Here is a 22,437-nt window from a genome sequence, read left to right on the forward strand (position 1 = left end):
TGCAATTTTACAATTATTACACTTTACCTGGCTGCCTTCCTATAAAACTACGATGTAGTTTTAGGAAACATATGTATTGCTCTGTGAGAGAGAAACTGGTTTACATGTGGCCACAAGACCAAGAAAATGATGCCAAAGTTGTGAGAACAGTGACAACATAGGAGGTTTATATGTTAGTTTCCACCTGTGGATCAAGACATTCCTCCAGTTCCAAAGTGCTGAGCTGGAGGAAAAGCTTCTGGGGCAGAACAGGTAGAACAGCCCTGGGAGCTGAGGAGGGAGGGGAGTGTGGGGTGGGAGGGGTATGAGGGGGCGGGACCACCTCTGGGGGGTACTGGCAGTGCCAGGAAAACAAACAGGGAGACAGCAGATGTTTGGGTAATTGCTCATTTATCATTAACCTCCTCTCTGCTTCCCTCTCTGCCTCATCCTCCCAATTACTGCCAATAGAGCCGGGTGATATACTGACTATTGGCACCTAATGCCATTTGAGTTGTCTTAGTTGAACGTGGGTAAGTGCACCACAGCAAGGACAATGGCTGTCCAGCTTAAACATTTCTATACATTTGTATCCCAGTGCGTTCTCTCTCCTCCCCACAGTGGTAGCTGTGGTGGCTGGTTGATGTAGCACTGCTCTTGGCTGAGGATGTAATTGCCTGGCTGTGGATAGAATAGGGACACAGCTGCTGTGTATAGAGAGGGACAGGTTGGAGAGGGGAGGGGAGGAGAGGGGAGGAGTGGAGAGGGGAGGGGAGGAGAGGGGAGGAGAAGGGAGAGGAGAGAGGAGAGGAGTGGGGAGGGGGGGGGGGAGAGGGGAGTGGAGGAGTGGAGAGGAGAGGGGAGGAGAGAGAGCTGCATTCAGCAGCTCCACAGTGAGTCAGGGACAGGGAGTGGGGATGGAGTAGCTAGTATATCACTGGAGTTAACTCTAGGTCCTGATGAGCCCACAGGGGCCTTAGTGTCCCCTCTATGCCTGCTAGTTTCTTCCTCATATTGGATAATGAGCTGCCCTGAATAAGTCAGTCAGCACCAAGTGACTGTAAAGTCTCTGATGTCCCCACTGGGTCTCTGAGCACCGCTGTTCTCCTCTTCCAGACCATGTAGCTGGGGAGGAGTGTTCTAGCCTCACACTTCTGTTTCCTCAGGGTATAGAGCCCCACAGCCTTAGTGGTCACCTAAAAGACCAAGTTTCTCAGTGTGACTAAGAGGTACCATGGAAGCCTGTGTGTTACCGTGTCACACGATCTGAAGGTGAGAACTCTTTCGTTGCCCTTTGGCGTTATCTCCTCTATTCTCCCAGTTGCACTTTTCAGTTGTTTTTCCGCTCCAGCAAAGAGTCTAACGAAGGGGTGTTCAGTTGAGATGCCTTGCAGTCCTCCTCCCCATCCCCTCACCTCCACACCACCTCACCAATCTTCACTGACACAGGTCATGTTTACCCCCTGAGTGTAGAGGAATAGATTGTGTGAACAGCCATCCTGGTTTTGGAGTCATGTTGCCAGTAATCGCGAGGCTGAGAATGAAGTGGCCCAGAGCAGTATCAATAAGACTTAGTAGTAAAAGTTTAATGACTGTCTTGCAGTAAATCCACATCATAGCCCTATGTGTTTTATACAGAGACAAGAGATCGTTCCCTGTAAGTAAATCCTCACTCTGACACATTTACAAGTGGGCGAGGCCAGAGGATCCTCCAACTTAAGTAGCTGCAATGGCATTTCAGGACATAGGGCCACCCAGTAATGAGGTTACAGCCCAAACACTAAACGTGCCTTTGATTCGCCTGTCAATGTAACAAACCATTTTTATGATGTCTTATAAATCTATTCAATTAAACCACTAAGTGGATTGATATTACTGTGGATTCGCCCTATGGTCAACCTCTTTCTGCATTTTTTTGTGTTTAAAATTACTTAGAAACAGAACTCATATAACCACAGATACAAACATGTATGACCTTCATTTGCCAATCCTTGCAGTCAGGTTGTGAGTTTAAACATAATACAGTATTTCTATTACCATGTACCATAATGGTGACTGCTTGCATTTGTGGGTTAACCTGAGAGCTCAAATTGTTATGTTTTCTGTTGCACACAAAACATAGGAGTCTATGTGGAATTTATTTTTTCACTTAGGCAGGCGCTCCTGGGGCACGCCATTTACCGTTCATTGTTTACCGGGTAAATAAACAGGCCCCAGACAAAATGCCATTAAGAGAAAAACAATGTAAACTGATTTAGGAGGGAGAAGCCCATTATTCCATTTCTCTGCACCAGAGTGCAGCTTCCCCTCCTTCTGTGTGTTTCTCTTGCCACGTGACAGCATTAATATTCCCATTCATGGTTCCGGCTCTGTGCGCCCGCTATGGAGACCTGTGCTTGGGACAATGGTCGACTGCACAGGAGACTGCAGGTGCACTGTTTCCATTTGCCAAGAAATCACACAAACCCACACAGTAATCAGCAACAATAGCACTGCTTTAGACCACCACAGGAAAAATGTTCCTGTATATTTACAGGCTTTTTGTGGGGTAGAGCACAAAATGTTATATTTACCATTTTGTTTTCTTCTGTCACAGCCCAACCATTTAAAAGGCTGTAGGTATACGAGTCATGGCACTTGACTGAATGAGCCAGAAGCACAGGACAGATACTGTATGATGACCGTGCATTTTACCAGGCTAAGGACAGCCTCTATCAAAAGAACAAGTCACCCTGGGTTCACCTGAAGGGAAACATTGAGATTACATCAGGACATTCAAAGCAAGCTTTAATCGTATGCAATTAAATCACAGCGTGAGATCACAGGGCAAAAAGGGGATTTTTAGCCAAGGTGAACCCTGTGTCACTGCATTGTGGGAGCTGCTTTTGTGAAAGCTGCTCTGTGGCCTCTGTCTGCTGTGCATGCTGGGTAAAAAGTGTATTGCTCAGCAGAAATGGCTTCACCTGTCTAAAGGTGACCTCAGCCTGTATAGTTATGATAAGAGTGTGGAGTCCCACGACAGCCTAGGTTTAACACCATGCTGTGTGTATATGCACAAATAAACAAACGCATCTGAATAGCGAGGGAGGGACACACGGCAGAGACCACGAGGTTCCAGGGGGTGCTAGCGATGGCTCAGTAGCGATAGCTTTGTAGCTTGTCCTTGTGTAAGTTAAGACCTGCTCCTCCTCGTGCCGTATGTTTGCATTGTCATCCCCTCTAACTCAACATCTTCTGCTGCATACGCAGAGAGCTGCTATGGGATCCATACTTGGTAACCATTGATACTGTACCACAGCTGTTGACAGCTTTAAAGACACAGTTGTTTCTACAATGGCACCATTTAGCTATAATTTCTCATCCGGCAGTGTAGCAGACGAGACTGTGGCTACTGTGTGTGATTAAGAGACCATTATATTGGATGGGAATGACCCACTTTTCAATCCAGGCTATTTATAGCTCAGCTGTTTGGTCTCATTGTGCGGCTGGGATCACCCCCTCTCTGTCTTGCAGTAATTACAAGGGGGCAAATTTGGCCCACCTTGGCCGCCAAATCATACTGGCACTGGAAGTGGGCTGTGCTGACAGTGAAATATTAAGAACCCACTCACACCACCACCCACATACCGCCTACAATTACCTCTTACCTCACCCTTGTGGACACCTCTCAAGCCCAATCAGGGGATCAAGTTCCAAGTGTGGAATTTTTGTGTAGAAGGCCCAAAGAAATCTTTAGTGTTCCCTGTTTTATGGAGCAGGGCACATTTTGAGCTGAAACATAGTGTTCTCGCTCTGAGCAAAACAGATATCAGGGGAGGCTGAGATCATCTAGAACTGTACTGTATGCTCAAGCTTCTCAGGCTAAAACACGACGAGGGCTTTCCTCTGTTTTTCCTCTGTTTTTCCTCCACTGTTAGAGAGATGCCTGTGGTTGTAGCTGTTGGATAGTGCCCCACACTTTATCCGAAATAGCCTAGGTGATGGTTTATAGAATGCATATCTACCAACTGCACTTCAGCCCCACTATGATAGACTTTTGTGTGGATGACTTTCCTAAAGAAAGAAAACTCGTCTTGTTGTTGAGTGTTGCTAGTGAGGGCCGCAGTATCTGGGTTTTCAATTCTAGGGAGGTATTCAACAGCCATCTTATATGTGTCTCATCAATCAATGTGTTCCTCTCCTGACACATATCAACTCCAAACAGCCTCCAAACAACTCATCCCTTCAGACAGCAGCCGGAGTCGTAGGAGGTGCTGAAATATCTACTAGGATACAGAGAGGAAGCCTTGGAAGAGAAAATTGATTGTAGTCGAGGAGAAAAGGCTTTATTAAACCAGAAGAGCAGAAGGTTAAGTCCTTTTCTCCCTTCAGCAGTGCAGATAACTGATATTGAAAGACAAGCAAAACAACCTTGGCCACGCTCTCTTATCACTTACGAGACATATGCCTGTTTCACTGTAACATCTCCACACTCTCCACAGTTATTTCATGGTACAGTACACCTTTGGCCAGACCGTATATGTATATGTACCCCTGATCAGACCTTTGTTGTGCACATTTTGAACGGTAATCATTTTGACCTTTGTGATTGAAGTCTGAGGACCACTCAAAACTTTCCACTCTATTGTCATTTAAATACACAAGACATATCTGAATCATTATTCATTACCTTAACTATTCTACTGGAATTAGTGATGATGACCTTTCCACATGCAAATCAATCTAGAAAAGACTGCTCATAATATTCATTGTGTTAATATGAGAAAAAACACACACACTGGGGCATGTACTGGTGCACACACACACACACACACACACACACACACACACACACACACACACACACACACACACACACACACACGAGTTTCTTGGAAACACCTTTGCACCTTCTAAATACTTTTTCCAGGTTATTCACCAGACACCATAAATTAGGCTTCAGAAAAGGTCACATCTCTAAATGTGGTTTTAAAATGGTTCTGATTCAGCAGATCTTATGTAAGAGAGCACAGGGAACAGCTTGCCGAAGCACTGCTAAACCATTCCATTTCCTGGAAAATGAAATGTCATCAATGAACATGAATAGTTAATTGAAGTTCAGTGCTGTGCAAAGTCATTTTAGCTTTTGTTGGGACCTTCTTGTTTTGGGGATGATATCATTTTGATGTACATACTCACATGATCTCTCTTTGACATATCTATTTATCCTATAATTTCAGTGTAGTTATTACATTGTAATACAGCTTTTGATTGAGTTGCTGTTTTCCTCATAACAGTTACTGTTATATTTACCAGTGACACTTACCTTCTATTAAATTTTATGAGCAGCATTTAAGTGGCTGTAAAGTTGAAGATTTTATCTCACAGCCAGTCTATGCACATGAGCTCAGTGGATGGATGGTAGACATATGCATGCATAAATGCATGTACAATACTTTACACACAACACATTCTCTCTCTCTCTCTCTTTTCCCTCTATAACCTTCCTATCTCTCTCAGAGAATCAAGGAGCCAAGACACTCTGGCACTGAGCCACCATAGTCCAAATGTCAAATCATCTGGATCTCTCGACCATTGAAAACCATATGAGCAGTTATGCTTATCTGAAACACTGGGCACAACTGCCTACTTTACACTGTAATTAATAACTAATTTAGTTAGGACTGGCATTGGCCAGCAGTGTTATGGAGTGATTCTAAATTCATCTCAGTCAAGAGCCCTTTTCTAGTTGCCAGAGAGTCACCATTTCCAAAGGCCTCAGACCAAACTTCACACTACCGCTACCGGTTTCCCAACAAACCAACCCTTTAATTATGTATCTGGGGCAGTTAATTATTTGTATGTACTGGAGGGATTTGCTGATGTATCTACACGGTTTTAAACTTTTGTATCTCTGCTGTGCTTTTCTCGCCATGCATGAAGAGATTTCACCAGGGAAGTTTCTGGAAGGCTTTTGTACCATCTATTTACATGACATGAATTATCTATCTGTAAACGGACATTCCTGATTTTCACATCTCTCAGTTGATCTTTCTTCTTCATACCTTATACTACCGTCATATTTCCTAATTCCTTTTTCCTTTACCTGTCATTTTTCCTAATTCCTTTTTCCTTTACCTGTCATATTTCCTGTCATATTTCCTAATTGCTTTTTCCTGGTCAGCTGCATTGTACCCACCTGCTCTATCCACCTAATGTGCTCTATGGAGTACTAGAGAGTTGGCTTCAGCAAAGAACAGCTGCATCGAGGACACCTGTTTTATATACCCAGCCAGCTGCACAGAGACAGCAGATTGATTCAAATAGCCTGGATCAAATTAAAGGCAGGCCCTCACTGTCAGTCTGCCATGTGCTATTCCGCTATCTCACTCTGTTGTGTGGGTAACAAGTTGTCCAATGGAGGACTGTAGAGCATGACAGTGATCCCTGCTTGACACTCGAAACCATTCCCCTCTCAGCAAATGAACTGTCACCATGCTGGTTGTCATGAGTTACAGGAAATGTCTGAGTACAGCACAATTCTTCTCCTTTTTGGAACAAGGGGTGCTTGGCAGCATTAAAAAAATAAGATAAAATATATAAATGAATGATTGAATGCCTGCAGCGCATGTACAGTATGTTTCCCCCAAGCTGTGCCCCAGGCACAACACATGTCGTTGTGACCTGTTTTCTCTTTTGTAAACCTCACCGTGACCTTGCTCACCTGGACTGAATGGTCCACCTCAAAGGACTTTAGTGATGGGTATTTCAATTCTTTTCAGTGACCAAATCGTTCGGCTCTGTTCACCTAAAATAGCTCTACGTCAAAATCAGCAAAATCATCAGTTTTGCGTCAAAATAACATAATTTAACGATACGTGTATTTTAAAAACTGTAAAATTCGATAATTCTTTTTTTTAATTGGACTCATCTGATGTTCTACAAAAAAAAAAGCAAGACACTATTACACGTGTGCATTGAGAGTAACGTGCCTTCTGTATGCAAGTTTCATGAAATTAGGTTATTTAGATTAGAATAATTACAGTCTTGTCTTCATAAAAAAAAAAAAAAAAAAAATTGATTTGCGGTTTGCAACGTTCACCAAAAAGAGTCGGTTCAAAGATTTGGTTTGTTCGCAAATGACTCATCACTAAGGGACTTGTCTTGAACCCTTGCTGTGAATGACTTGTCCTTACAAGGATCTATTCACCCCATGACTACGCTCTGTTCACTCTGTTTGATCCATTTGTTCCCTCTCTTTGTGAATGGCAGCTTGCACCGCTAAGCTGGCTAATCTCCCAACTCCCCAACCATGTCCATGTACCATGCATTCAAATGACCAGACTATCGGTCCACTGTGTATGCTCAGGCCAAGTGGATTTACCAGGTTTACACTCTCCTTCACCTAGACAGCTCCTACACACTCACAGCTTTATCAAACACTATTACACGCGACGACAGGCGCTCAGGAATAGGCCTACTCTGCAGCTGCTGCCTTTCACACAGTGGGCTGGGTTTTATTCCACTTATCAAATATCGGCTGATGTAAACTAGCTCCTCCCAATAAATATTGAATGTGGATCCTTGGATCCAAGCAAGAGAGGATAGATCTCCACGGCAATCGGTTCATACTATTTACCTCAGCTGAGACCAGAGACCACTTGGAACTGTGAGTGGGTTTGGGCAAGCTGAGGCAGTCATTGTCATTGAAGGGTTTCAGAAACACTACAGTACACCTGTACCGTATACCGGTGATAACAACAAGAATGATTATGTTGTTTGACTGGTATCTATCAAAGAAACTCTGTTCGCAAGCAAGTTAGTAGTTCTTAAAATGGCACTGGTCATGTTATTAGAGTCATCCGAGCATAGTTATGTCCACTGCTATGAGGAGATGTTATCAATCACCAGTGTGGAGAGTGTATGCAGGGTTATTAAGACTGACAGTCAGTCTCACGTGCATTTGTTTCAGCTCTAGAAAGATAATAATACAATATCTATCTAACTAGCACTTCTCCCTGTTTCTATTGTTCGGTACTTCAGATGACTTATGTGTTCCATGGAAACCTTGCAGCATGTGAGAGCCAGTTCAAGAGGCGTGCTGATAGAATGCTAGGATTATCAGACTGCACAGTTGTAATTACACTCGTAATGCTTTTTCCAGATGGATGTTGTACAATCAAGCAGATAAAGGAGTTCCCACGTCACATTCTGGGAGCTGGCTCACAAGGAAAGCAGCTTAAGCACAGGGGGCACACAGGAAGTCTGGCATCTCTGTTTCCTGGTTAATGCCGTTTGAATAGCTTGGCTAATGCAGTGTCAAGGGACAAGGACTGCTCCTCAGTGGCACTGCATGTGACCCCCTGGTGACCCCCTGTTACCCAGAATGGTGTCACACACATACACAACAAGTCTGCAGTAAACATGTTGTCCCCTGTGAATGATGTGTGAATTAATGACAATTATTCAAATGTTTGTTTTGTGGATTAATGAGAGGGAGAATAAAAGCTATTTCAAAGTTTGGAATTATAGTTGTTACTATAGCAGCCCCCTTCTGCCAATCAGTGTAGTCTTGTAAATCCCGGATCTCTATGGCAAGACGCATCATTCACCCAAGTTTCGTAAAAATCCCTGTGGTGTCTGAGATATCGCATACGGATACACATTCCCCTCCCCAATTTCATCATGGGGGACAAAAGTCCCTCCCCGATTTCATTGTGGGGAACAATAAAGATATCAAATAAAATACAGAAATTAGGATATTTGTCTGTAGAAAGGTAACATTTTTATGTATTAGTATATGTTGTTCAGTTGAAGTGAAATGCTCTTGATGGGATCCTGAGTGATAATTTTGTTTACCTGTGTGTTTTTTTAGATAGATAGATAGATAGATTTACTTTATTGATCCCCGAGGGGAAATTAAGGCATTACAGCAGCTCACGTCACAAACAACAACAACAAAATAAAGTAAATAGGATAATAGAATAAAATAAAATAGACATCTGAAACATTATATACAGTAAGAACAGTCCAGTATGATTGATGATCCCCCATCCTGACTCTGATCACCTGATCGAGCCAGCCGGAGGAGGAGTTGTACAGTCTTATTGCAGCAGGCAGAAAAGATCTCCTATAGGGCTCCGTAGTGCCACGTGGTTGTAATAATCTGTTGCTAAAGGAGTTTCTCTGCTCTGCCACAGTGACATGTAGGGGATGGGAGGAATTGTCCATGATGGCCAGGAGTTCTCATCCTCCTATTGGCCACCTCCTCCACAGTGTCCATGGTGACACTGAGAACAGAACCAGCTTGTTCAGCCTCTTGATGTCACCTTCCTTGATGCTGCCCCCCAGCATACCACCACGTACAGCATTGCACTGGCCACCACTGACTGTTTCCAAAGTCATTGGGAAGCCAACAGCAAATGTCAGCACTGTAGAATTGTAATGATTTGTTCTTTTATTTTACTCTATTTCCATATTCTACTCTATATATTATTCTATTCTATATTAAAATGTTGTTTTATTTCTTGTCACAGGCTTGGATTTCCCATGATGCTCATGACGTGCACGATAGGCATGTGCTACCTGCTTCTCACCCACATCGGACTGGGCTGGAACCTCTAAACCATCACTGTTGTGCAGAACCAAAGAGACTCTCTGTGTATGTTTGTGTGAGTGTACAGTATGTGTATGTGTGTGTGTGTGTGTGTGTACAGTATGTGTACAGTATGTGTCAGTATTTGCTGAATGATGTCGCTCCAAACTTGATATCACCTACTCCCTTACAGATTCAAAGTTGCAGCTCAAGTGGTGGACATATTGAGCATTTTGTCCACTTCTGGCACATGCAGTACAACAGCCATTTGTTGCAAAGTGGGGGAAAAACAACCTAAACCAAGGGAATTAAACAACTACACTGAGCACATGGCCTCAGTCCACAGTGCTCTCCATGGTGCTGCTGCTTCTATGGGGAGAGTGTGATTACAATGAGGGCAGATGTAATCCTTTGGGAATTTCTCATATCAATGAGAAACTATTGCATGAATTCCTTTTTTATAGTTTGGGATACACAGTACATAAAATGTATTTCCAACTCACAGATGCATCATAGCTCATCACAGCATCATTAAATGAATGAATCCGTATGCCCCTATTAAGGTTCCCCCATACCCAACAAAAGGGATTTTACTATAGCAAGTGGTTATATTTGCCAAATGCCCTAATATCTGTGTGTAGTATTCTGATTTGCAAGATTGCAGACATAAAGTCATAAATAATCAATTGGAAAAACAGAAATTACTGATTGATGTAAAGCAATGTCAGCCCTCTGTATGTAATCATATCATATGTACATACTGTAATCTTATATGTATGCCTTTTTAAGTTAAATGATTTAACTCGGTTAGCCATATTTAACCTATATTTAACGACATTAGTGCCTACAGTATTTTAAATGCCCAATATCGACCCATATTGCCCAGATAAGTGGCCTTTGTGTTATTGTTGCCCAGTCATCATAGCTGAATTATTTCTTCCACCGTTCCACAAACACATTTCTTCATAACTGACTCGCCTGGTTAAAAAACACAGCAGCATCCATACCCATCGTAATAACTGTAAAAGAGTAATCATCAATATGAACAATAAAACCTTAAACAACTGGTTGGACTTTGTCTGTGTAATACATATATTTTATTATTGTATCTTTTGCTTTTATCACAAGTCACTCTAAAGCAATCTACTGGCTTAGTGTCACAGAGTGAGTGTTGTAAAACCTCTTCACAGTAACAAAAGTGTTTTGTCCTGATTACCATGTGTTTTATCCCAATGGATATATTTCTATGTACTGGAACTACGCAGGCATATAAATCATGCATAAATGTCAACGGGAGATTAGAATGAACATCTAAGTAGAGAACCTTAAAAGGATTTGACACTATGACATCACACTGCTATCTTGTGGGCATGTAGGGCTAGCTAGAACATAACCCAGTTACTGTAACAAGATTAAAACAAACATATTACATTATTATCTTTCTGCAGACCATACATAGTATCTTGTTCAATGAAGAAACAACTAACACCGTAACCAGCTGGAATATTATGTGGCTACAAATTCATGTTCATCCAGTGGAGAGACAATTAAACTGAATTGTAAAAAGACAGATCTTTCAACCGTATTGATTCTTGAAAGCTTTGTGCGTAATTGATTCAGGTCGTAACGATTTCTTCATGATCAATTAGATGTTCTCCTGATACTGTACTGATTCTGTATGTGATCACTCATTATTTCATGTCCAGAGGGAGGCGTGTTCTCTGGGTCAATGAGACTAAACGCTTACTGATTTGTTTATAAAGGCAGGCCTTTATCAGGGGCTCAGAACCATAATTGGCCCAACCAGAGACTGGAGAAAAGGCCCATGGTGCTACTGGATTGGCTGCAGCATTGCCAAAATGTCAACAGTAACTCACAGGAACTGGGTACATGAGCGGGAACTACACTATGCTCAGTCATCACTTTCTTTTTTGTGCCTTTTTAATGGCCTGATTAGAATATTCCCACGATGCAGTTTTACTGCATTAAGCCCATTTTAGTTCAATTTGGAGTTAAATTCTTTACAAAACTTTTCAAATAAAGTTGTCCTTACTTCACCTCTGTAGTGCAGTACCTTTACACTTTTTTGTCAATTACATCATATCATATTCATATCAAGTACAGTACAGTAAGTTCTTTCTGACCATATGCCTCGTAAAGGTTATGATTATTTCACTGAAATAAAAAAAGCCCAAAGCTACCACTGAGAGCACCTTTCGTGGATTACTAAGAACTACAGTAAGGTACTGTAGTGCCATAGAAGTTCTGGAAGACTCTGTGGTGTTACTGTACCTGTCATGTTCCCTCAGAAATACCATGCTAATGTTTGGCAGATCCTCAAGAGGCACATCTGTGAGATCTGGTCTGCTTGGCCTAGGGCCTGACTTATAAAGAGAACGCAAACATGTAAGTCAGTTTCATTCTCCATTAGTGTCGTTTTGTGGCACAGAAGCAGAGCTGCACATATGGCAGGAGAACAACAACAGCAACATCAGACGAGGAACCACAGCATGTTCCATTTAGACATGGCTATGTGCGTGTGAATTCACTCATTCAATTACTTATGATCAAATAACGTCTTAAGATTGAAGAACACTGCAGCATCGAATATATGTGATTATGATTTAGTGATGAATTTCTTGTTTTTGAAATAACATCTTCCTGATGAAGACCTTTTTGTCATTGTTTATGCTCTCCTAGCCCCTTCAAATGAGGCCCATTGGCTCTCAGAGGCATTCAGAAATAAAACTCTATACCCGTTAGAACCATGTCAATTTGTAACAGCAGATGCACCAGAAAATGAGAGAGGATTCGAAAATGTCAATGATATTCAGAAATGCCTACTGTTCATCTATCAATGCGTACTATATGTATACTGCTATTCTATGAGTAAACTCACATTGTACTGCATTTAATTATATAAAGTTAATCAAGTTAATGTACAGTGTGATGTCAAATCATTTGGTGCCTTAACATTTCACTTAAGCTTTGATTATTGGTTAAAACGTGCACATTTTCAGGGAAAAACTGAAAACAATAAGGCAAGTCAAAACTGCACTCTTCCATTCTGATTAAGGTATGCACCTTTTGTGAAAGGTCGGGATTGTTTTTATCATCCGTAGTCATCTACGGTGGTGATCTGAAGGCAGAAATGTGATGTCAATTACATTACACAGACCAAGGTATGTTCCCCTTCTGACAACTCTTATTTGCATTTGTTCATGCTAAATGACTTGTTATTGTGGCCCTCCATCACCCTATATCTAATTTATGCAGCTGCTGCCAAAGGGAGGTTTGTCCCTTAAACAGTTCCATAGGACACAAGCTCTCTCGGGTAATTCCAACATCTCTTATGTTCCCATACTATAGTGGTTTGACCTGAGGCCACTCATTGGGACAACCCAGAAGTAAAATGACTATATGTATCTGTACCATATTCATCCAGTGTACATATTCATCCACATAACTGCGTCATCTGTATTTTTTTGTCGCTGTATAGACTCCTCATCCTGATTATCTCTCTGGCATGTCATGACTGTGTATTACGTCAAGGATCAGCTCATGTTAGGATGATCTGATGCAATCAGTGCTCTGAAATCTGATCAAATTAGGATCAGAAGCGGCATTTGAAATATTTTAAAGATATGCATGCAATATGAATAGCTGTGTGAAAAAGAAGAAGAAGAATAAAGTAACAACTGGAGGGATTCTTGGCTATAATTTATTTATAAACAATTCGTTGCTCTATGAAACTAGAAGCAAACTGTCAAAACAGCATTAAAACATTACATTTACAGAACACTAGTGACACTACTAGTGATAGCATCACACTTACTATGACGAATACGTTGATTGTCCATAATTGTTCCATAAGAGTGTCTGGTTTTCCAGAACTTCCCTCCACCCATTGCTAACGCCCCTCTTCATTAGAATGGGATTAAATGGGTTCTACCCTCTGTAATTAAGAAGAGGAGTTCAGAGCTTAGGAGGATTCCGTATAAAGGCTAGTGAGTAAGCCAGCTCTGCCTGTTGCAAGACAAAGTAATAACATACAATATAAGATAACCAGTTATTTAATTATTTGATCACTGGTATTTGTATGATTTATCTTTTGAAAACAATCAATTTTCAAATATTTGCCACCTGCAACTTCAACCTCTCAATCTGCAATAAGAGATGATGCAATAACATTCAGTATGTTATTGTCAGGGATATGGGGAATACCAGCTAGACTATGTGTTTGTTTACTTTTTATCCATTGTTACTTTACCCTGGCAAACTCAACACTGACCAGTTGTAAGATTGGCAAAAAAGTACATATAATATGGAGCCAGGTAACCTGTGCTCTTGATGTAGAGCGAGAGGAAGGTTTTTGGATATGGCATATCTTGCTGCAGGCACAGCGCACTGATTGCATCCATGACTACTGCAATTGCATGTAAAGTGTCTGCTGATGTTGCACAGCAGATATGTTTTTTGGTCTGGAGAAACCAAGCTGAGTAAATCTGAACAAATCATCAGTCATGCAAAACATTCTGAAAGCAGTTGGTGTGATGTATATACATAATGATTACTCTCCTATTAGTGTAACCCTTTCAAAAGAAGGCTACTTCTAAAATAGTTATAAAATAGATACAGTGCAAATAGATCTTTACGTCTGAATCCTCTATGGAATCTGGCTATGCAGTAGGAGCTTTGACTGGTGGAGGAAGTTGGGGTTCAATAAGGCAATCCTGAGGTAGATTTGCAATTTGTTTTTCTACAAACATGGTATCTGAGGATTCTGACAAGGCAATTGAATTTCTTTCAGAATAAGTGGATGGGCTGGGTTAGAGAAGTCCTCTGTCTAGCCTGCAGCTTCCAAATGCATTAGATCTACCAGCTCTGACTACAATGAGCATCTGGCACTTTCATATAGGCATCCATTCACATTCTGACTTTGTGAAAGTTCCTCTCACACCTGAAGGACGGGTGTGTCCCCTGTCGAGAGAGTGTGAGGAAAAGGAGAAAGTAGATCATGAATCAGCGTGTCGCTGAGTGGACCAGCCCATTTTTCATTTTCATTATTTTCTTCTCAAATATTATCATTGCTTTTAAAGAATGAATTTGAATCAAGGTCATCTCTCTCATCTGCTTTGATGAACATTTGTGTCCATGCATTCTTTATTTATATAATGTACAATCCTTTAGTCTTTTCTCCCAGACGAATGGGATGTATTTGATTAACTGGCCACTTCCGCTTGAGTATTACATTTAAGTTGTTTGATTTGATGCCAATTATGGCAGTGTATCATGATGCTGTTAGTGGTGCTGAAATTGAAGAGTTGGAATAATCAAGGTCCATAATGAATTGCCAGGTATTAATTAGTTAATTATTGGATTTGATTAACATACTGTACATCTTAATTAACTATGTTCTCTTTGTTGATGTATTGAACTATTTGTGGTAGCTACGGTACACAATTCCAAATTACTTTGAAATGAATGGCTGATTGACAGGGATCGTCTCTAAATAAGAAGTGAAGTGATCTATGTGGAAAAGGTACGGTAGGGCTTTAAAGGGATGGTTCAGCCTATTTTCATGTTTAGGTAAAATATCCTCTTATCCTGAGTTGTCCTCATAGGCCAGTAGTAAAAGATTCTCCGGTTCTCCATCATCAACTGCTACTGCAGCACAGGCTAACAGTTAACAGCGCCTTCTCCAATAGACAGGGGTTAACTAGTTTAGACCGAGGGTAACTAGTTTAGCATTGTTGAAATTACATGCCAAAATCTCTTCAGAGAAACTTCAAACAAATTTAGTTGCGATTTACGCTTGAAAGGATTTTCTTTGTATGTGCATTCTATTGAAAAATAAAACAGTTACAGTCTCTTTAATCGATTTGCTCAGAACTGCAACTATTTCCTCTTTGTAGACTCACACTCTTATACTCTTTGTAGACTCGTCAGAGTGATAGCAGTGAACAAAAAGTTGCCGGTATCCAGGAGGTATGTGACAACTGATAATTTGCAAAACTACGTTGTTTGCAGTTACAATATAAGCATACGTTTGTATAGCCTCTACTAAACTTTATTTGAAGTTTATCTGAGGAGATTTTGGCATGTAATTTCAACGATGCTAAACTAGTCACCATCGGAATACGGTCCATTGCAGACGGCGCTGCTCACTGCCTGTGCTGCGGTAGCAAAGTAGATAACGGAGAACTGGAGAATCTTTCACTACTGGCCTATGAGGATATGTTGCAAAGCTTCGCTGTTCACATAGGCCTACAGGGAGGCTAAGCTTAAAAAGGGAAATGGTAGGTTGATCAAACTGAATACATACTGAATAATTCATCTGTTAATCACACTATGCCAGTAACAGCACACAACACATTTCCATTAATGTAACATTACAGTACATTTGCGACACATGAGGTATATGGAATCTATCTCTTCTTTGTGTGTTCATGAGATTTGAAAGCCTCACTGAAAGTCCTACTAAAAGCATATGGAGAGAGGGCTTGTCAAAAGGTGTCTAATTTCCTTAGAGGCTGATTTAAAGCTGACATTTACAGTTTGGCTAAGAATGGCAGTGTCGCTCCTGCAAAGGACTGTTTGCACATTCCTGACTCCCTTTCAGTCATACATGCCAGTTATTATAATAACATTTGACTAACTGAGCAGCTATTATGATGCTGAGTTATATCAGTGATATTTCTTGCAATTTTGTATGAAGAGGGATTTATCTTGCTTGTTTTTGAAAAACCCATCCATATTTTCCCAGACAAAAGCCCACTCAAAAGGGAGCCAAGATACCAAAATGGTCTTAAAATCAAATAGATAATTGTCATGGTATTATGAGGGTTTCCTGTCTCAATATGCCTGTAAATGTTATTTTAACAAGGCATAATTTGATTCAATGCCAATGCATAGGTCCTTGGTAACAAGCAAGCTCACCTGTCTGGGGATGAAATATGAACTCTGTGTTCTGGATCATTGCTTATACAGTACTTATATTTCCATTTGACTGCCCTCCATTTAAAGACAGGCATGGGCATCTTAGGGCACAGAGATGGATATTAGAGTTCATATTAAAGTTTCATTGACTTGCTTTTTTAAATCACAATCCTACATCCTCAAGGGTTGACTTCGCGGTCAGTTGCCAAGCTTTTTCTACAGGTGAATGAGTACATGCCCTATGAGATGTTAAGCCCACAAATCAATTATTAACTAAGTCAGGACTACCTCTTAAAAGACAGCAGGGTAAGTGCATTGGTCTGTGTGCCTTTTCAATATCTTGGACTTATTGGTCAGGTCCTTTTAACATTGCTAAGTTGACTACTCGTCTCTCCAAAGATCAACACAACGTATCAAATGGAAACAGGGGACATGATTTAAAATATCTTTGGTTTAGATGTTATGGTTGGGGTTAAATGAATAGCCAAATGGTATCAGCTCCCTGAGGTATTTAAAACAACAACAACAGTGATAGTACAGTTTATAAACACTCTAGGATACAGAATATTACCCTCCACAAGACTAAAATCAGAATGTCATGAAGGAAAATCTTGACCTCCATTGTCATAGTTTTAAAAACTAGGCACAGTATACATTATATGCAGTAAACACTGTACATACTAAAAGATGTTTACTACACAGTGTTTACTACATATCTTTATAAAGTTTTTTGTTTTTGAACTATTACTTCTCTGTTTCAGTCTTGATACCATGTTTCACCCCCTCAGCGAAGCACCTCTGTTAAGCAAAGTGGATTTCCTGTTGAGCAATGCTCAGCAGGTAATTCATTCTAGAACCTCTTATTGTGTGTAAACATGGGTGTAATGGTGCAAATACTTGAAAGCAATTTAAGTGTTTTCAGAGTCTCCAATGAGTAAACACTGAAGCTACAAGGTTTCTGTGGGTTTCTGTAGATACCAAAGTGCTTATCCAAACATCATGGGAACAATGAGATTATTGAACGAATAGAGCATATTCCTGGAGTCTAGTCATCAACTTCCATTAGAGACTGTGCAGCAAGTAAAAAAGGGGGATAATTACATTGATTTGCGTCAGTCTATACCCCCAAAGAAAATCCCAAAGAAGGGCCATAACTCTCAGCTCAAGACCTGTATAATTTGCAATACTATTGCATAATTTGATTGGAGTTGATAAAGATGTGTTTATGTTTAACAACTCAGTGGCAATACAACTGCTGTATCAAAAATAGCTATTTCCAGGGAGAGATGTGTAAAATAAAACAAGAAGATAAAAGGGGGTTGGGGTGTCATTGGCAAGGAAGGAAACACAGTCTGCTTTGTTGATTGGATTACTCATGATTGCTGATGTACTGTTTGGGATGTTGTCCGTTTAAGGGAATAGTTGATGGCTCTCTCTTTTCCTGGATCACAAATGAAGTGTTGTAAATGTGTGACAGGAGGTGTTTGAACAAGTTCCAACCCTTAGGCCTAGAGGACATTCTCAAGGTCTAAGGGCAACACTTAAGTTATGTCTCAGGCAGGGCTACCTCATGAAAAGAATGTGATCCAAATCACCTCTGCTACATACAGTATGTGTGTGTGTGTGTGTGTGTGTGTGTGTGTGTGTGTGTGTGTGTGTGTGTGTGTATATATATATATATATATATATATATATATATATATATATATATATATATATATATATATATATATATATAACCATTACAGAACTCCAGAGCATACAAACCCTTAAACACACTCAGTGAACACATGTTATATGTATCTACTGAGAATGACAAGGTGTCACCTACACCTCTGATTCAGATGACTTGTAGTAATGAGCTGTCACTGTGAATCAATCAAAGCAATGGGATCAAAGTTCCTTTTATTTTGGAATACAAATGGATTTGATTACTTGATTAGAGGCTTTAGAGGGCAAGCAATGCAATGTTTCCTATCAATGCTAGTTTTGATCTGAGCTGATTGGAAAAGGCTCTCTCATTGTCACCCTTTCCCTTCTTAATAATAGCATAATTTGCATATCTATGACAAAAAAAACATCACAACCACAATGGCATATTGTTTATGAACATGTACTGGATAATTGCAGAAATGGGAAATGAGACTGGTGTAGCTCGGGCCTAATTGCATTTCTTATCTAGGGATCCTGTACACAAAGAAATAGGCTAATACAGCGAGTGTTGAATTCATGATTCTGGTTTGAACTTTCCGCAACTAATTCAAGCACAGTTATTGTTTGAACAGGTTGAATTTCAGATACAGGAGGAAACTTTGAGGCATGCAAAAACCAATTCATTCTTTATGAGCAAAAGCAGTTTAGATTACAGTTAGGCCAATGCAAAAAAAGCTACAATTCAAGTAAAAATAATCAGTGGTACTCTTTCTTGAGTCTGGATGTTTAGATGACAGAGATGGGCTGTATTAGACAGTGATGTAACCATGTTATATGGAGATTAATTTTCATCTTATGACAGCTACTCAAGTCCTGTGTGATTGAAAATCTTGAGGTAGCTCTTTATCACCTTCTTGGTGCCTTTTGATTTTCTTCTGGTGAGAGGCCTGAACAAGTTTACAATGTGATACATTCAAAGCTCAGTCATAGCCACATGTACAGTACATTGGTAATATGCTGACTGTCAAAGCTATAGGAAACATCTGTCGCAAAAGTCGAGCATATTTTAATAGCCATGCCATATTGTTATGAAGAACTTTCTGAGGGTACTCCCCGACAATGCTGACAATGCAGCCATGTCTCCCCTGATGGCTCCTGACAACTTAGTGGGACAGGGAATCAGAGGAGCAGGCCAGGGACATATCTCTCTCTGTAGACCAGAATATATATGCCCGCATTTTGATTCATGTGCAGTGCAGAACAATACAAGGTACTGTAAAGTAGCTGTGTTTATGATTAACGACCGTTTCACCATAATTTCACAGTCACTAGAGTCACTGGCATTTCAGGCTAACATTCTCCAGTCTTGTGAATCATGTTAGTTAATCATGTTAATTATCAATGATAAAAATATTAAACAGGAGATCTTTTAAAAGAGACCCATGCGTTGCATGTTTAACCTATTTATTACAAGTAGAAAGCTAATTATCAGAGCTAATCTTGTGAATCACTGCTGTCAAAGACATGGTTTACTGGTCAGGTAGCATGGTGTAAAAGCTGATAATTGTCTGTGGTTGCCAAGGCAACGTTGGCTTATCGAGTGACCCAAACACAATGGAAGAACAATCTTTTACAAAAAGAGTAGGCTACACCAGACACCATTACGAATCAGTTACTGACTAAAAAAAATGCAATACAAAATAAATCAGTTACTGACATAACAACATACAGTGTTGTTAGAAAAACAAGTGTGGCACTGCTAGTAAAAGCGCAATATGGATTTCAGAACTTTTGTCGCTCATTCTTTACATTTTGGCTCTATTTTACCAGCGTAAAAACAGTCTTAGCGTAAACACAGGAGCTGGCGCTGGTGGTGGCGCTAGTGGGTGTGTCTGAAATATTTGTGGTATTTTCAAGGCCAGAATTCTCAGCGCACCTGATGGCACTTGACCTGCTCATGTTACGTCTGCGTTTGGATTTGCGCCGGCTGAAAATACAACCCATGTTAATTGATTTCTTATCTCATAAGACCACACAATCCTCAGTTAAAGTCCAACAAACATTGTAAGTTTCAGACGAAGTGAAAACCTCGCCTATCACCCGTCCCAATAAAGGGATGTGGCATGCTCGACGGAGAATTTACTGTTTCGGCTGTAGTGCGCGTGTAGTGAAAGTGCACCTGAAAAATCAGCAGGAATTGCGTGATGCAATCATGTCATCATGGACCAGAATCTCAAAGGAATGTTTCCAACATCTTGTGGAATCAATGCCACAAAGAATTGAGGCTGTTTTGAGTGCAAAGGGAGGTCCTACCCAGTATTAGTATAGTGTTCCTAATAAATTGTTCGGTGAGTGTATATTTGAACTTGATGACAATGATTATAGTGGTGATGAATATACTGGGACAGCAGCACATCTGCAGTATGCATCTACTCCACTGGGATAGAGCCACTTAAAATCACTTCTCCCTTAACTTAAATGATCACAATCAACCTTTGAAATTCTGATAAATACCAACCCTTGTTCAATAGCCAGCAATTAAAAATAGAATATAGCTGTCAAAAGGCGCAAAAGCAATAAGATAGGAAACTGAGCGATTGTTTGTTTTGCTAAGGGTTAGGGTTAGGCTAAGGAGCTGTGTCACTCCCTGGTTCTAGGGGCTACGGTCGAGCGTGAGAAATTGATGGAGCTTGCTGACTACTCGACCAGTGCTAAGGCTACTGGCAGAGTGATGGGGCATGCGGTGACCCGTTAACCCCTGAAGACTCTTCGGGCAGGTCATGGGCAACATTCAGTCCAGGGTCGAATCCAGGAAGAGGGGAGTGGAGGTGGTGGGGACTATGAAGCCTCCCCCCTATACTTCAAGATCCACAAGGTGGCGCCACCTCTGACGGCAGCAGCACGGGGACCAACCATTGTAGTTCTTGATGCGCTTACAAGCACTCGATCTAGTCTTTGCTCATTGTCGACTTTGTAAGACGGCTTTGTTACTAGCTTTGACCAATTTACAAGGAGGGAAATTTAGTTTTTAGTCACTAATCCAGCTCATGAAATAAATGTGAAAAAAGAAGGCAGTGTCAAACATTTGAAGGGGTTAGACTGTTATTCATAAGAAACCTGTCTCTCTAGCATTCAAGCACTTAAAGATACAGTTTATCCATATTCCAGAAATTGAAAGTGATTCCATACATTGAAACTAGTTCAGTGGAATAGGCAGTGTTGGGTTTTCGCCAAACTTAGTGGTTTTGATTGTGACCAAAAAAGTCAATTTTGGACTCATTTGTCCAGAGAACGGACTTCCAGAAACCTTCAGGCTTGTCCAGGTGGTCTCTGGCAAAGTTAAGACTGGCAGTTTGGTTCTTTTTTTGACAAGAGAGGCTTCTTCCTAGCAACCCTCCTATGAATGCCATTTTGATTCAATGTTCTTCTTATTGTTGAAGCATGGATATTTACCTGAGATGCAGCAAGGGAGTTCTGCAAATCTCTAGATGTTATGTTTGGGTTGGTTTTTACATGATTTATTCTTTTTCTTGTGGCTCTTGGGGATATTTTGGAAGGGCGTCCACTTCTAGGCCGAGTTGCTGTCATGTTAAATGCTCTCCATTTGTAAATGATTTGCCTCACAGTGGACTTATGGAGCTCAAATCTTATTGAGATGATTTTATAGCCTTCCCCAGACTGATGTGCTTTCACTACCCTCTTCCTGATGTCCTCTGAGATCTCCTTTCCTCTCGGCATGGTGTGTTTTGCATTCACCTGTATGGGTAACACAATACTGACCAGGTTTCTTATCTCTATTTATCAGAGTCCCGCCCAAAGTCTTTCATAATGATCTCTCCTTTGATTGGTTCATTTGGTACCCAATTATTTACCCACCTGATTCTACTTACCTAGTTGATTTAACCAATGCAACTTGGGGTTCACTTATTTTTGCACCTCTAAACCAACATATGAAATTGGTAAATATAAACTTGTTATGTCAGATAAAAAAGACTCTGACATGGTGCATTATCATGTTGGACGTAGCCATTAGAAGATGGGTAAATTGTGGACATGAAGGTATGCACATGGTCAGCAACAATACTCAAATAGGCTGTGGCATTCAAGTGACGATTGATTGGTATTAACAGGCCCAAAGTGTGCCAAGAAAACATTCCCCACACCATTACACCACCTCCTGAATGAGAAGGTGTACAGGTGTTCCTAATAAAGTGTTTGGTGAGTGTATATGACAAGATACTCCTGTGGGCTCATTTGCAATAGGAATCGTTGTCCGCCAACACGGAAGGGTA

General features: G+C 40.7%; 1 protein-coding gene across 1 annotated transcript in view; it reads left to right on the top strand.

The window, feature by feature from the left end:
- Positions 1-9,582, top strand: part of oca2 (oculocutaneous albinism II) — a gene marked incomplete at both ends in the record, with an annotated part of 45,384 nt that extends 35,802 nt beyond the window's left edge. The window contains one exon of the mRNA XM_083671746.1: positions 9,495-9,582. Coding sequence (XP_083527872.1) covers positions 9,495-9,582 — 88 coding nt within the window. The remainder of the gene's footprint in view (positions 1-9,494) is intronic.
- Positions 9,583-22,437: the final 12,855 nt, after the last annotated feature.

This window comes from Argentina silus, assembly GCF_951799395.1.
Source record: "Argentina silus genome assembly, chromosome: 6".
Lineage (NCBI taxonomy): Eukaryota > Metazoa > Chordata > Actinopteri > Argentiniformes > Argentinidae > Argentina > Argentina silus.